Source organism: Eublepharis macularius, chromosome 15 (assembly GCF_028583425.1).
Source record: "Eublepharis macularius isolate TG4126 chromosome 15, MPM_Emac_v1.0, whole genome shotgun sequence".
NCBI lineage: Eukaryota > Metazoa > Chordata > Lepidosauria > Squamata > Eublepharidae > Eublepharis > Eublepharis macularius.
The window spans coordinates 47,288,284-47,300,428 of record NC_072804.1 but is presented as its reverse complement, the minus strand read 5'-3'; the positions used below and the strand labels follow the sequence as shown (position 1 = coordinate 47,300,428).

General features: G+C 43.7%; 1 protein-coding gene across 18 annotated transcripts; it reads left to right on the top strand.

Moving 5' to 3' along the window:
- The first annotated feature begins 221 nt into the window (after positions 1 to 221).
- On the top strand, positions 222 to 11,880 carry LOC129342850 (uncharacterized). 18 transcript variants are annotated; one of them, XM_054998777.1, is made up of 17 exons: positions 222 to 536; positions 2,222 to 2,254; positions 3,043 to 3,084; positions 6,436 to 6,465; positions 7,259 to 7,288; positions 7,441 to 7,470; positions 7,626 to 7,655; positions 7,811 to 7,840; positions 7,996 to 8,025; positions 8,181 to 8,210; positions 8,366 to 8,395; positions 8,551 to 8,580; positions 8,736 to 8,765; positions 8,921 to 8,950; positions 9,292 to 9,321; positions 10,077 to 10,106; positions 11,791 to 11,880. In XM_054998777.1, the coding sequence occupies exons 1-17, from the start codon at positions 471 to 473 to the stop codon at positions 11,797 to 11,799; spliced, it is 540 nt and encodes a 179-aa protein (XP_054854752.1). In that variant the 5' UTR covers positions 222 to 470; the 3' UTR covers positions 11,800 to 11,880. The 18 variants fall into 18 exon arrangements, with proteins under 18 accessions (XP_054854752.1, XP_054854761.1, XP_054854759.1 ...); XM_054998786.1 differs by lacking the exon at positions 7,626 to 7,655; XM_054998784.1 differs by lacking the exon at positions 7,996 to 8,025.
- Positions 11,881 to 12,145: the final 265 nt, after the last annotated feature.

Sequence of the window (12,145 nt, the reverse complement as noted above, 5' to 3'; positions counted from 1 at the left end):
AAACTTCCATTTTCATTTGATGTTAGTGTTAGTGTTTGGGGTGTGGAAAACCTCTCCCATGCTTAAAACCTTCCCATATACTCTACCTGTTCCCTGCCTGAATTTTCTGAATTTTGATCCACATCAGGAATGAGGGAGTGGCATGTGTTTCTGAAGGGGAAGTGTAATTTTCTGCACACCGTTTGCTCTGGCAGGTGCCTGTTTGCACATACTGAGGAAGCATAATGCCACTGACACATTGACATCCAGTTGGCCTCTGGAGTTTGGAATCAATATTTACCCTGCATAGGGTGAGGGTTAACCTTTACTGATTGGCAAAAGTGATGGTACCTTTGATAATGGAGGCATTGTGTTATACCACCCAGGGCTGAAAGTCAAGGACAAGATGCATGGTATAAATACTGCTGCTACAGGTATCCCATCTCCAAACCAGTGAACTCATACTCGAAAGGCACTAAGGAGAAGCCAAGATGAAGCTTCAAGCTGTGGCTGCCGTTCTTCTCGTCTTTCTCATTTGCCCAAAGGAGAGTGAATCGGTAAGGTTGCCTTGTGCTCTTAAGAATACTGTGTGCCATACGAGATTAATATTTATCTTCAGAGACATTCCAAGCATTCTATGAACACGAAGTTCTTTTTCCTAAAGAGACCAAACCTAATAATTTGAGGACTCTCCATTTTTTTACTCTATTCTGTATTCATAAGAATCATATAATTGAAAAGCACTTTAAAACTTGGGGCTTTTTTTTAGTGGTATGAACTAGTATACAGTACTGGCACACCTGGTGAAACGCTCTGTCTGCTGAGATCAGAGCCCAGCAGGACTTACTGTCCTTCCACCAGGCCTGCAAGACAGAGTTGTTCCGCCAGGCATATGGCTGAGGCTGGGCCTCCACCAGCTTTTAAAAAAGGGGTGTATAAATCTTAACCCTCCCTCCGAAGGCTGTCCACCATCCTGTTTTAAATGTGTTGTTTGTAATGAACATGAATTTTTAATTGTATTTTTAATATGTTGTTATCTGCCCTGAGCCCACTCACAGGGAGGGTGGAATACAAATTTGAAATAAATACAATACTAGCACCTTTTTTGGCTGATGGGCTTGGGCCCTGATGGCAGCTCACATCATGCATGCCAGAATCTCATTTTTTAGGGAAAAAAACACTGTAGGAACTTCAGTTTAGTTTAGTTTTGCATTTGGGCGACAAAGGGAATCTCTTGCTTCCCATTTCTCTCTTCACCGTGGTAGAATGGATGATGTATTGTCGAAGGCTTTCACAGCCGGAGAATGATGGTTGTTGTGGGTTTTCCGGGCTGTATTGCCGTGGTCTTGGCATTGTAGTTCCTGACGTTTCGCCAGCAGCTGTGGCTGGCCTCTTCAGAGGCGTAGCACCAAAAGACAGAGATCTCTCAGTGTCATCTCTCGTGACACTGAGAGATCTCTGTCTTTTGGTGCTACACCTCTGAAGATGCCAGCCACAGCTGCTGGCGAAACGTCAGGAACTACAATGCCAAGACCACGGCAATACAGCCCGGAAAACCCACAACAACCATCAGAATGGATGATGTTGACTCAAAGTGGTGGTGGTGGAAAGGGGTATCCTGCCCTCCATTTCAGTCCTTTACCTCATTCAATTTTATTATGGAGCAGAGGAAAGAGCCTGAAATTGCATTATCCCTCAAGGAAGGAGGGCAACCTTGTTCTCACCTTCCATACACGAAGGTTAATGGTGGTGGTGAGTGCCCTCAAGTCATAGCTAACTGATGGCGACCCCTGCTGGGGTTTTCATGTCAAGAGACTGAGATGGTTTGCCATTGCCTGTCTCTGCAACCTGGGTCTTTGCTTGAAGTCTCTCAGGGCCAAGCTACAAGTGACGAATGATACTTGAACAGCAAGTGTATCGCTCCCTGTTCACTTGCCCTCCACTCAATCCACTTGCCGTTCAAGTGTCATTCATCACTTGTAGCTTAGCCCTTAATTATTAACCAAGGCCAACCTTGCTTAGTTTCTGAGATCTGACAAGATCAGGCTCACCTGGGCTATCCTGGTTAGGGTGTTGACTAGCAGTGCAATCCTAAAAACATTTTCCTTCAAGTAAGACTTATTGAATATATATAAGTAATATTTTTAGTAGACCTGCTTAGGATGGCACTGAAAGACTGTTTTGTTATTAAAAATTGCTACAGCATCTGGAAATATGAATAACTTTTTAAAAAATTATTTAGGCTCCTGATCCTTTCTTTGAAGACTTTCTCAGTGTGAGTATTACAAATTATCCATGTATTAAATCTCTCAAGTCTCCTATGTGCTACTAGATTTCTTGAAATACCTCCCACTATCATATAATTGGAGAGCACTTTAATCCTGCAAATTTGGTATAGATAAATGTCCAAATTGATAGCACATTTATGAACATTTGTCTCCATAGCAAAACCAAATCCCAGACTTGCCATGTTGTTATACTGTTACCTGTACTTTTGAATGGGAGAAAAGACAAGCATCTAAACCTAATGCTGTAATACATGAGGATGCAGAGTACCAATTCTGATTTGCTGTGTAAAAATTAAATATCCACTCTCACAGATCAGTATCTTGAATATGTGAGGCCAGTATTCAGGAAAGCAGAAAACTTTATCTTGCTCTCTTTTAAACTAATCTAAACGCCATTAGACCTATCCTGTATAAATTTATCCAAACACCTTTGAAATCTGTCTAAGCTAGTAGCCATTACCACATCTTGGGGCAATGAGTTTCACTTGCCAATGAGACATTGTGTGACATACGACTTCTGACAGCGGTTAAATGGCGCAGCTGCGAATCAGCACTCTACTGGTTCGAATCCCACTACTGCCATGAGCTCAGTCGGTGACCTTGGGCAAGCTACTCCAGTTCCCTGGCTGTATTGTGGGGATAATTATGACACTAACTTGTTCACTGCTCGGGCTGAGGCATTAATCTGTCTAGAAGAGTGGTATATAAGTGCAGTTATTATTGCAATAGTGTCTAGAAATGCGAAGGAATAACTTTTTCTGTTTGGTTAATTTAGCTTCCTGGTAAACTTGCTGATGAGTTTAAAAAAGTAGCAGAGGTAAGTATGACAAAATGTCTCTATATTAAAAGAAGCGTCCACTCCTCCCAACTCTGCAGTGTGCTTACAGAATGTCTTTTCTTGACATCTTTTGCCAAATGTTTTTCAGAAGAGCCCTTTTCCTCCCAGTCAATAAGCTCCACAGAGGTATTCTAGGATTACAGTAATGTCGATATGGTTTAATCAGTCTCAACATAGACTGCACACATTTGAGGGCTGAAGGTAGCCCTGAAGGGAAATCAAAGGAACTCAGAATATGTTCAGAGCCCACAAAAATATGGGTGGTGTTCCAAAGTGCCATCAATTCACCCCTGTAGGTTTTTCAACAAACAAGACATTGAGAGGTGGTTTTGCCATTGCCTGCCTCTGCATAGTGACCCTGGCCTTCCTTGGTGGTCTCCCATTGTATTACTATCCAGGGTGGATCTTACTTAGCTTCCAAGAGCTGGTGAGATTGAGCTAGCCTGGGCTATCTATGTCATGGACAAAAAATTGATGTTAACATCTTCACTTAATTGCTACATTCTGCATTCTGCTCGGGGGTATGTTAAACCTGTCCGGAGGAAACTGAATCAAGCGCCCTCTCCTATAAATGAATTAATTTTACAAGGGTAATTTTTGTAGCAGGTAATCCAAATCCAATTTATTACAGCAAAAGCCAGCAAGTAATAAAGCCAGTGTCTTGTAGGTGGGGACCTGTCCCTTGAGGAAGGCAGATCACAGTCTCTTTTATCCTATAATATAATTGTCTTAGTGGGTTTCCAATGACTCACATTTATCCTGGTGCGCCTGTGCAGGTGCACCAGGATAAAAAGGGCGCCATGGAACACCACCTCTGAAGGGCAGTGCAGGAAGAGTCATACATCTGCAAGCTCTGCTGGAGCCAGGGTGACGACGAAATGCTTGCCACTCTGTGAGCCCCACTGGAGTTGGGCGCACTGCTCTCAGCGAAGCTGGGGTGATGGGGAGAGGGTGAAGTGCCCGCTGTCCTGTCAGCTCCACCAGAGCTGGGGTGCACCATTCTCGGCAGAGCCAGGTGAGGGCAAAGCACCCACTGCCCTCTGAACCCAACTGGAGCCAGGGCACACCACTCCCATCAACCTGGCTCCTCCGAAAGTGATGCACCCCAGCTCCAGCGGGGCTCATAGGGCAGCATGTGTATTGCCCTCCTGCATCTCAGCCCTTCCCAGACCCTGCTTGCCCCTCCACCTGCCAGCGCTTCCTAGATCCCTCCTGTGTCTCAGCCCTCCCATGATCCCCTTGCCCCCTATCTGCTAGCTCCCCCCAGACTCCTCCTGCCTCTCAGCTCCCCCCAGACCCCCATTGCCCCTCCACCTGCCAGCCTTCCCCAGACACTTCCTGCATCTCAGCCCTCCCGTGACACCCCTTGCCCCTCTACCAGCCAGCCCTTCCCAGACCCCTCCTGCTTTTCAGCCCTCCCCAGACCCCCTTGCCTCCCATAACTGCCAGCTCTCCCCAGACCCCTCCTGCCTCTCAGCCCTCCCCAAACCCCCCTTGCCCTCCCTATCTGCCAGCCCTTCTCAGACCCCTCTTGCCTGTTAGCCCTTCCCAGACCCCTGGCCTGCCAGCCAGCCCTTCCTAGACCCCCTGACTGCCAGCCAGCCCTCCTCAGCCCCAGCTTTCTAGAGCCCATTGTATTTATTTGCACAACGGGCTTTGTTTCTATTTTCTCTATAACAGAGTTAATACAAGTACCAAGATACAACTTCCTTTTCCTGACTGCACCAAATTCTGAATTGTACATACTCTTTTGGGAGTCCATCCCAGACTAGTAGAAAGCTTTGTTAGAGGCAGTTCCAGCAGTCAACACATTGCCTCTCTTCTTGCTCAGCTAAACTGCCCTTAAGTACCGGTTTTACATTGTGATATTCTTTTGGTCTTTCCTTTGGGGGGGCATCATACTTTTTTTCCTTTTATAAGAACTTAATTAGGTACCCTGTGTCTAGTGTTGTCATATGGAAAGAAATTTCTAATTCTGATGTTCACATGGACCTCTTCCTTCTCTTTTTCTTTCATATCTTTTTGTAGAGAAATCAGTACATCCTTTTGTAATTTCAGTCCTTGTCAATTTATGGATATTGTTCTACCTGGAGGACAGGAAAGTGTGGAAGGCCGTTGGCAGGTTATCAGCATATACGGAGTAAAATTCTGAAATTTTGTAGAATCTCCTTTATTACCCCTCCTCTCTTAGAATATCTTTTTGATCCAAATGGAATCGATTGGAAACAGACTCCAAATTCCTTTAACAAAAGAGGGAAAGAAATGGATTCTTGGTTATTGGAAATTGAGAGAATCTCTCTTAACAACATGATCTTAGTGTTTCCATTTCTCCAGCTTGATTTGTACATCTTCTTCTTGGAGACCTTTGTTCTAGCAATCTCTTCTGTTCCATAAGCTGTTCCAAAAGTTCTTCTTTCTACATGCCAGTTGCTTCTTCCGCTTTTCTCTCCCATTGCGCTCAGGCGGCAGAACTCCTTGTTTGTTCTTCAGGCCTCTGTAAAGCAAAAGTAACACAGAGATCCTAGATATGAGGTTTACAACATCTAAGCAAATTTTTGCAATTTTTAAAAAAAATTGGAAAGAAAGAAAGAAAGAAAGAAAGAAAGAAAGAAAGAAAGAAAGAAAGAAAGAAAGAAAGAAAGAAAGAAAGAAAGAAAGAAAGAAAGAAAGAAAGAAAGAAAGAAAGAAAGAAAGATTCCTCCATCTTAACCTTGTTGTGCCCTGACCTGGATATCCCATGGAAGCCTGATCTTGTAAGATCCCAGAAGCTAAGCAGGGTCGGCCGTGGTTAATAAATGGATGGGAGACCTCCAACAAAGACCAGGATTGCAGAGGTAGACAATGGCAAACCATTTCAGTCTCTTGACATGGAAACCCCACCAGGAGTTGCCATATCAGCTATGACTTGAAGGCACTCTCCACCCGCACCAACCTTGCTGTATGGAGGGTGGAGAAGGGGGTGCCGCTTCCTCCTGGATATCCCAATTTTAGGCTCTTTCCTCTGCTCCATAATAAAATTGAAAGAGGTGAGGGTATAGAAGAGAGCAGGATACTCTTATTTGTTTCCCCAACCATGTCTGGAGGATCCTGAGCACCCATATATCTTGCATTGTGGACTGGAAGAAAGTTTCCTGTTCTGTCTCTTGGGTTGGTCTGACAGTATGTTTGTTAATTCAGTACTATTATTTTTTCCTAGGTGATGTTTAAGTGTACTAAATGGCCATATATTAAAGCACTGTGCCTTCATCCCACTGAATAGTCTTTGCATACCAATGTGAAAAAAATAATCATTAAAAAGCATTAAAAAGTAACCCCTTTCTTTTCCACCAGTTGCCTGCCAAGTTTTATAAGAAATTGAAAGTAAGTATTGCAAGTTCCCTGCATCATTCCTCAATAACTCCTCACACCAGCTATATCTTTTTCCTGCCAGTTTTTACCAACTAGTGTCTAAAGATGCCCTTCCATGAAGCTCAAGAGAGTCATTAGAAAGTAGATCCCATCATGCCTTCCTCCTTCAAAATGCAGTCCTTTTTTCCTTGAGCATCTCTTGCAGATTAGAATGAAAGGAAAACGTGTAATTTACAGGAGCTTTAAATGGAATACACCCCACGTGCATGGAGGAGCACGCATATTCTTCCTTGCTGGGTTTTTGGAAGAAGGCAGTTCCACCTACTTTTATAGGATATTAGTAGATAACCAACTGTCATGTTGGTGATAACAGTAAATTCATTTGCTTTGTGTGTGTGTTGGTTTGTATCTCCACTGACTTATTTACCTAATAAACACAAAGCAGATTATATAGGCAGAAAAAATCTTTATCACCTGGAAAATCTATGTAAAGCACTGGACATATACTGAACAAATGTATCATTATGCCTTTGAATCATCTATGCCAGTGGTGATTGCTACATCTTATGATAAAGAGTGTCTCATGACAACTACCTAAAAGGAGAAGAGGTAGAGCAGGATACATAATTGTCCCCTTAATGTTGTCTTCATAATCACCATCAGTAAGGTAAGGAGGAAAGAAAATGACTGGCTAGTGGTCAAACATATCTTCTTTTAAACCACAAAACCAAACCCTAAAATGTGCACAAGACTGAAGATATTAGCTAGTATTGTTCATGATATTTGTTTCTGTATCTGTTTCTAGGATAAACTAGCAGTCGCTAAACCACCACCTGTGAGTACTTCTAATCTAGGGACTGCTAAGTACAAATAAGCCGAAGAGGGCACAACATGTTAGGAGACGAGATGGGTGGGAAGGGAAAGTGAACTACATGAAAGATGTCAATTTGTTTTTCATACGTGCTTGTTCTTTGTATCCATTCTTAGCCAGCAGAACCTGCTCCTGAAGCCCCACCTGTAAGTACATCTAAACCAGGGGCTGCTACATACAGATAAGGAGCCTTAGAGGGTATAAGGTGACAGGAGAAGGGGTGGGTGGGATAGGAAAGGGAATTAAATGAAAGATGTTAATTTGTATTTCATATGTGCGTGTCCTTTGTATCCATTCTTAGCCAGAAGAACCTGCTCCTGAAGCCCCACCTGTAAGTACATTTAAACCAGGGGCTGCTACATACAGATAAGTAGCCTCAGAGGGTATAAGGTGACAGGAGAAGGGGTGGGTGGGATAGGAAAGGGAATTAAATGAAAGATGTCAATTTGTATTGCATGTGTGTGTGCTCTTTGTATTTTTTTTCAGCCAGCAGAACCTGCTCCTGAAGCCCCACCTGTAAGTACATCTAAACCAGGGGCTGCTACATACAGATAAGTAGCCTCAGAGGGTATAAGGTGACAGGAGAAGGGGTGGGTGGGATAGGAAAGGGAATTAAATGAAAGATGTTAATTTGTATTTCATATGTGCGTGTCCTTTGTATCCATTCTTAGCCAGAAGAACCTGCTCCTGAAGCCCCACCTGTAAGTACATCTAAACCAGGGGCTGCTACATACAGATAAGTAGCCTCAGAGGGTATAAAGTGACAGGAGAAGGGGTGGGTGGGATAGGAAAGGGAATTAAATGAAAGATGTCAATTTGTATTGCATGTGTGTGTGCTCTTTGTATTTTTTTTTAGCCAGCAGAACCTGCTCCTGAAGCCCCACCTGTAAGTACATCTAAACCAGGGGCTGCTACATACAGATAAGTAGCCTCAGAGGGTATAAGGTGACAGGAGAAGGGGTGGGTGGGAAGGGAAAGTGAACTAGATAAAAGATGTCAATTTGTATTTCACCCGTGCGTGCCCTTTGTATCCATTCTTAGCCAGAAGAACCTGCTCCTGAAGCCCCACCTGTAAGTACATCTAAACCAGGGGCTGCTACATACAGATAAGTAGCCTCAGAGGGTATAAGGTGGCAGGAGAAGGGGTGGGTGGGAAGGGAAAGTGAACTAGATAAAAGATGTCAATTTGTATTTCACCCGTGCGTGCCCTTTGTATCCATTCTTAGCCAGAAGAACCTGCTCCTGAAGCCCCACCTGTAAGTACATCTAAACCAGGGGCTGCTACATACAGATAAGTAGCCTCAGAGGGTATAAGGTGGCAGGAGAAGGGGTGGGTGGGATAGGAAAGGGAATTAAATGAAAGATGTCAATTTGTATTGCATGTGTGTGTGCTCTTTGTATTTTTTTTTAGCCAGCAGAACCTGCTCCTGAAGCCCCACCTGTAAGTACATCTAAACCAGGGGCTGCTACATACAGATAAGTAGCCTCAGAGGGTATAAGGTGACAGAAGAAGGGGTGGGTGGGAAGGGAAAGTGAACTAGATAAAAGATGTCAATTTGTATTTCACCCGTGCGTGCCCTTTGTATCCATTCTTAGCCAGAAGAACCTGCTCCTGAAGCCCCACCTGTAAGTACATCTAAACCAGGGGCTGCTACATACAGATAAGTAGCCTCAGAGGGTATAAGGTGGCAGGAGAAGGGGTGGGTGGGAAGGGAAAGTGAACTAGATAAAAGATGTCAATTTGTATTTCACCCGTGCGTGCCCTTTGTATCCATTCTTAGCCAGAAGAACTTGCTCCTGAAGCCCCACCTGTAAGTACATTTAAACCAGGGGCTGCTACATACAGATAAGTAGCCTCAGAGGGTATAAGGTGGCAGGAGAAGGGGTGGGTGGGAAGGGAAAGTGAACTAGATAAAAGATGTCAATTTGTATTGCATGTGTGTGTGCTCTTTGTATTTTTTTTTTAGCCAGCAGAACCTGCTCCTGAAGCCCCACCTGTAAGTACTTCTAAACCAAGGGCTGCTATATACAAATAAGTAGCCTCAAAAGGCACAAGATGTCAGAAAAAGGGGTGGGTGGGAAGGGAAAGTGAATTAGATGAAAGATGATAATTTGTATTTCACATATATGTGCTCTTTGTATTTGTTTTTAACAGGGGTCATTTTGTAGAAAAAGAACTGGAGGAACTCATTAGCATAACTCATTAGCATGTGCCACACCCCTTGCCATCAACAGATATGTGTCATTAACATAACTGATTTTCATATGCCACACCCCCTGACATCACCTATCCTTGCTGTTTTGGACCCAAGCCTGGCCGTTCAGGACCAAAATTGGGCCCAAAATGGCAAATGGGGGCTGAAAATAGCCAAAAAGAGGCCAAAAATGGTCAGGATCAGGCAGCTGCTGAATGGGAGAGTGATCCACCACCCGTCAGAGGCCCAATCTGGGCCATTTTGGCCCCAATCCAGGCTGAAAGAGGCCGAAAATGGCCGAAAGTCAGGTGGGTGGGGCCACCTGTCATGTGACCTCTTTGGGGAACTACCGGAACTGCGTTCCTGTGTGTTCCCTCTTGAAATGAGCCCTGGTTTTTAGTCAGCAGAACCTTCTCCTGAAGCCCCACCTGTAAGTACTTCTAAACCAGGGGCTGTTAATTACAAATAATTAGCCTCAAAAGGCAGGAGATGTGAGCAAAATGGGTGAATGTTAAGGGAAAGCTAATTAGATAAATGCTCTTTGTATCTGTTTTTAGCCAGCAGAACCAGCTCCTGAAGCCTCAGCTGTAAGTACTTCTGGCTTCTTTCCCCTTAGTCCTGGCAACCACCAGAGAAATTATTTGTTGGAAAGTAATACTGCTCTTTTTTTGAAAGAGGCATAGATCCCGTTAACCTCTTCCTCCGTTGTGTCCTTTATGACATTCCTTTGCAAGAGAACAACCAGAATCCTCTCTGAGGTGCCGATCGCAATGACATCACTTCCACATGTGATGTCATCACATGGGTGCTGGGAGTGCATGCATACTTTGTGCATACAAGGAATTCATTTCCAGTAAATAACAACCTGCCACCCACCTGCTGGGATGGTATAGGGACCTGAGAATGCCATTCATTATGTTCATTATAGTCCTGAGCCATTATTTATTTTTCTGTTCATGTAAGTCTACACTTTGCTCTTCTTGTTAAAACTGTGTCAAAGGAAATTGAGAAACCAAAAATATACCCAAGTTTCCACTATGTGTCCTGCTTGTACCCTGGAGCAGGTAATTTTCATAGATATAGTCAAGCCCGAATAAAACAAGTCCTATCAGAACTGCTTCTCCCACAACAGCCAGAATTAAGCTGACACTATATATAGGATTTATTGCCTGCAGCAGTAGCAAGGGTGCCAGGCCAAGCCTGGTACCACTGGGAGTATTGGGGAGCACATGGTGGTGGCATTGGCATCACCGCTGACATCATTATGTCACTGTTGGGTCCAACATGGAAGTTACAGTGGTAGCTCTAGGAATCACTGGAATTCTGTGGTAAAACTCCGTGGTGATTCCTAGAGGAAATGACATGTCAATGACTAGGCCAGAGCCTTTTTTCCCCTTTATTTTTCTCCAGCCTCAGCTCTGAGCAGCGGAGGGCAATTAATCAAATTCCTCAGGAGATTGCTAGCCAAAAGCAGGCACCCGGGAAGCCTATCTGTAGCAGTGGCCAGAGGTCTGCTGGCCCCTACTTCAGGACCCCATCCAAGTACCCCATCCAGTATCCTGCAAAGCATCAAAGTGAAGCTTAGTCCTCTAATGCCTTGTGGCTACAGAAGAGGTCCTAGGTGACCAGTAGACTTTTGTGTTTCTTTTACATTTTATAGGCTCTCGTATCTCAAGTCTGTTTGTAGCAACCATGATGAAACAGCATAGCACCTATGAGTATTTCTAAATTAGGGGTTGTTAAGTAAAAATAATCATGACTGGAAGATCCCTCAGGAGAAGGGGGGAGTGGAGAAAGCGTACAATAGAATGGTATGTTCCATATCCCCTACTGATTTGGTTGGAAAGTTGGAATACAGGAGTTCAGCTAAACCCCAGTTCATGGGACTATGTGTATGGGCAGAGGAACCCAGGTTTGTGGCAAGCAGAAAAGTGGAAATACAACCAATACAGTTATTGTATTCTGAGTTCTCATTTTGATCAATTTGGAAGAACCAGGTTTGGCCAAAACGGAAGTGGTTAAAGATATTCCATTTAGGAAACCCAGAATGAATTTTGGACCCTGACTCAAACCTACAGTCGACAAACTGTCTGAGGGCCAAGCTACAAGTGACAAATGACACTTGAATGGCAAGTGGATTGAGTGGAGTGCAAGTGAACAGGAAGAAATACACTTGCCGTTCAAGTGTCATTCGTCACTTGTAGCTTGGCCCTGAGCTGATTGATGTTCCTTTTGTAGTTGTCGGGCTAATGGCTGTTGTTTTCTCTCTAGGCAAAATAAGGGAGACAACTCACTGACTACGCTGGACCACATTCACAGTGTCGGCCTTCTCTTTTGCCTTTCGTGCTGCTCTCACAAGCTAATCTAAAGAAACAGAGAATTACAAATCCTAGTAGTAAACTCTAGAATAAATTCTGTAGCATTTACTGATTTTTTGTCACCTTCTTAACTACAAGTGTTACTACCTGGAGGATGGCTAAAGCTTAGCAAAAATAAAATGCACTAAAAATTGGTGTTGTTTTATTAATAGTCTAAGATGAAACTCGTTTTTTTTTTCTTTCATCATTGGTGAAACAATATTAATTGCCTCTAGTTGTGTTGAGAAATTTTGAAATTGCTCTGAGAT

Excerpts from the sequence above, each read along its gene's own strand:
- LOC129342850 (XM_054998777.1), top strand. The coding sequence starts at position 471 with ATGAAGCTTCAAGCTGTGGCTGCCGTTCTTCTCGTCTTTCTCATTTGC. Across the intron at positions 7,656-7,810 it reads CTGCTCCTGAAGCCCCACCT|CCAGCAGAACCTGCTCCTGA; the intron begins GTAAGTACATTT and ends ATTTTTTTTCAG. Across the intron at positions 8,211-8,365 it reads CTGCTCCTGAAGCCCCACCT|CCAGAAGAACCTGCTCCTGA; the intron begins GTAAGTACATCT and ends ATCCATTCTTAG.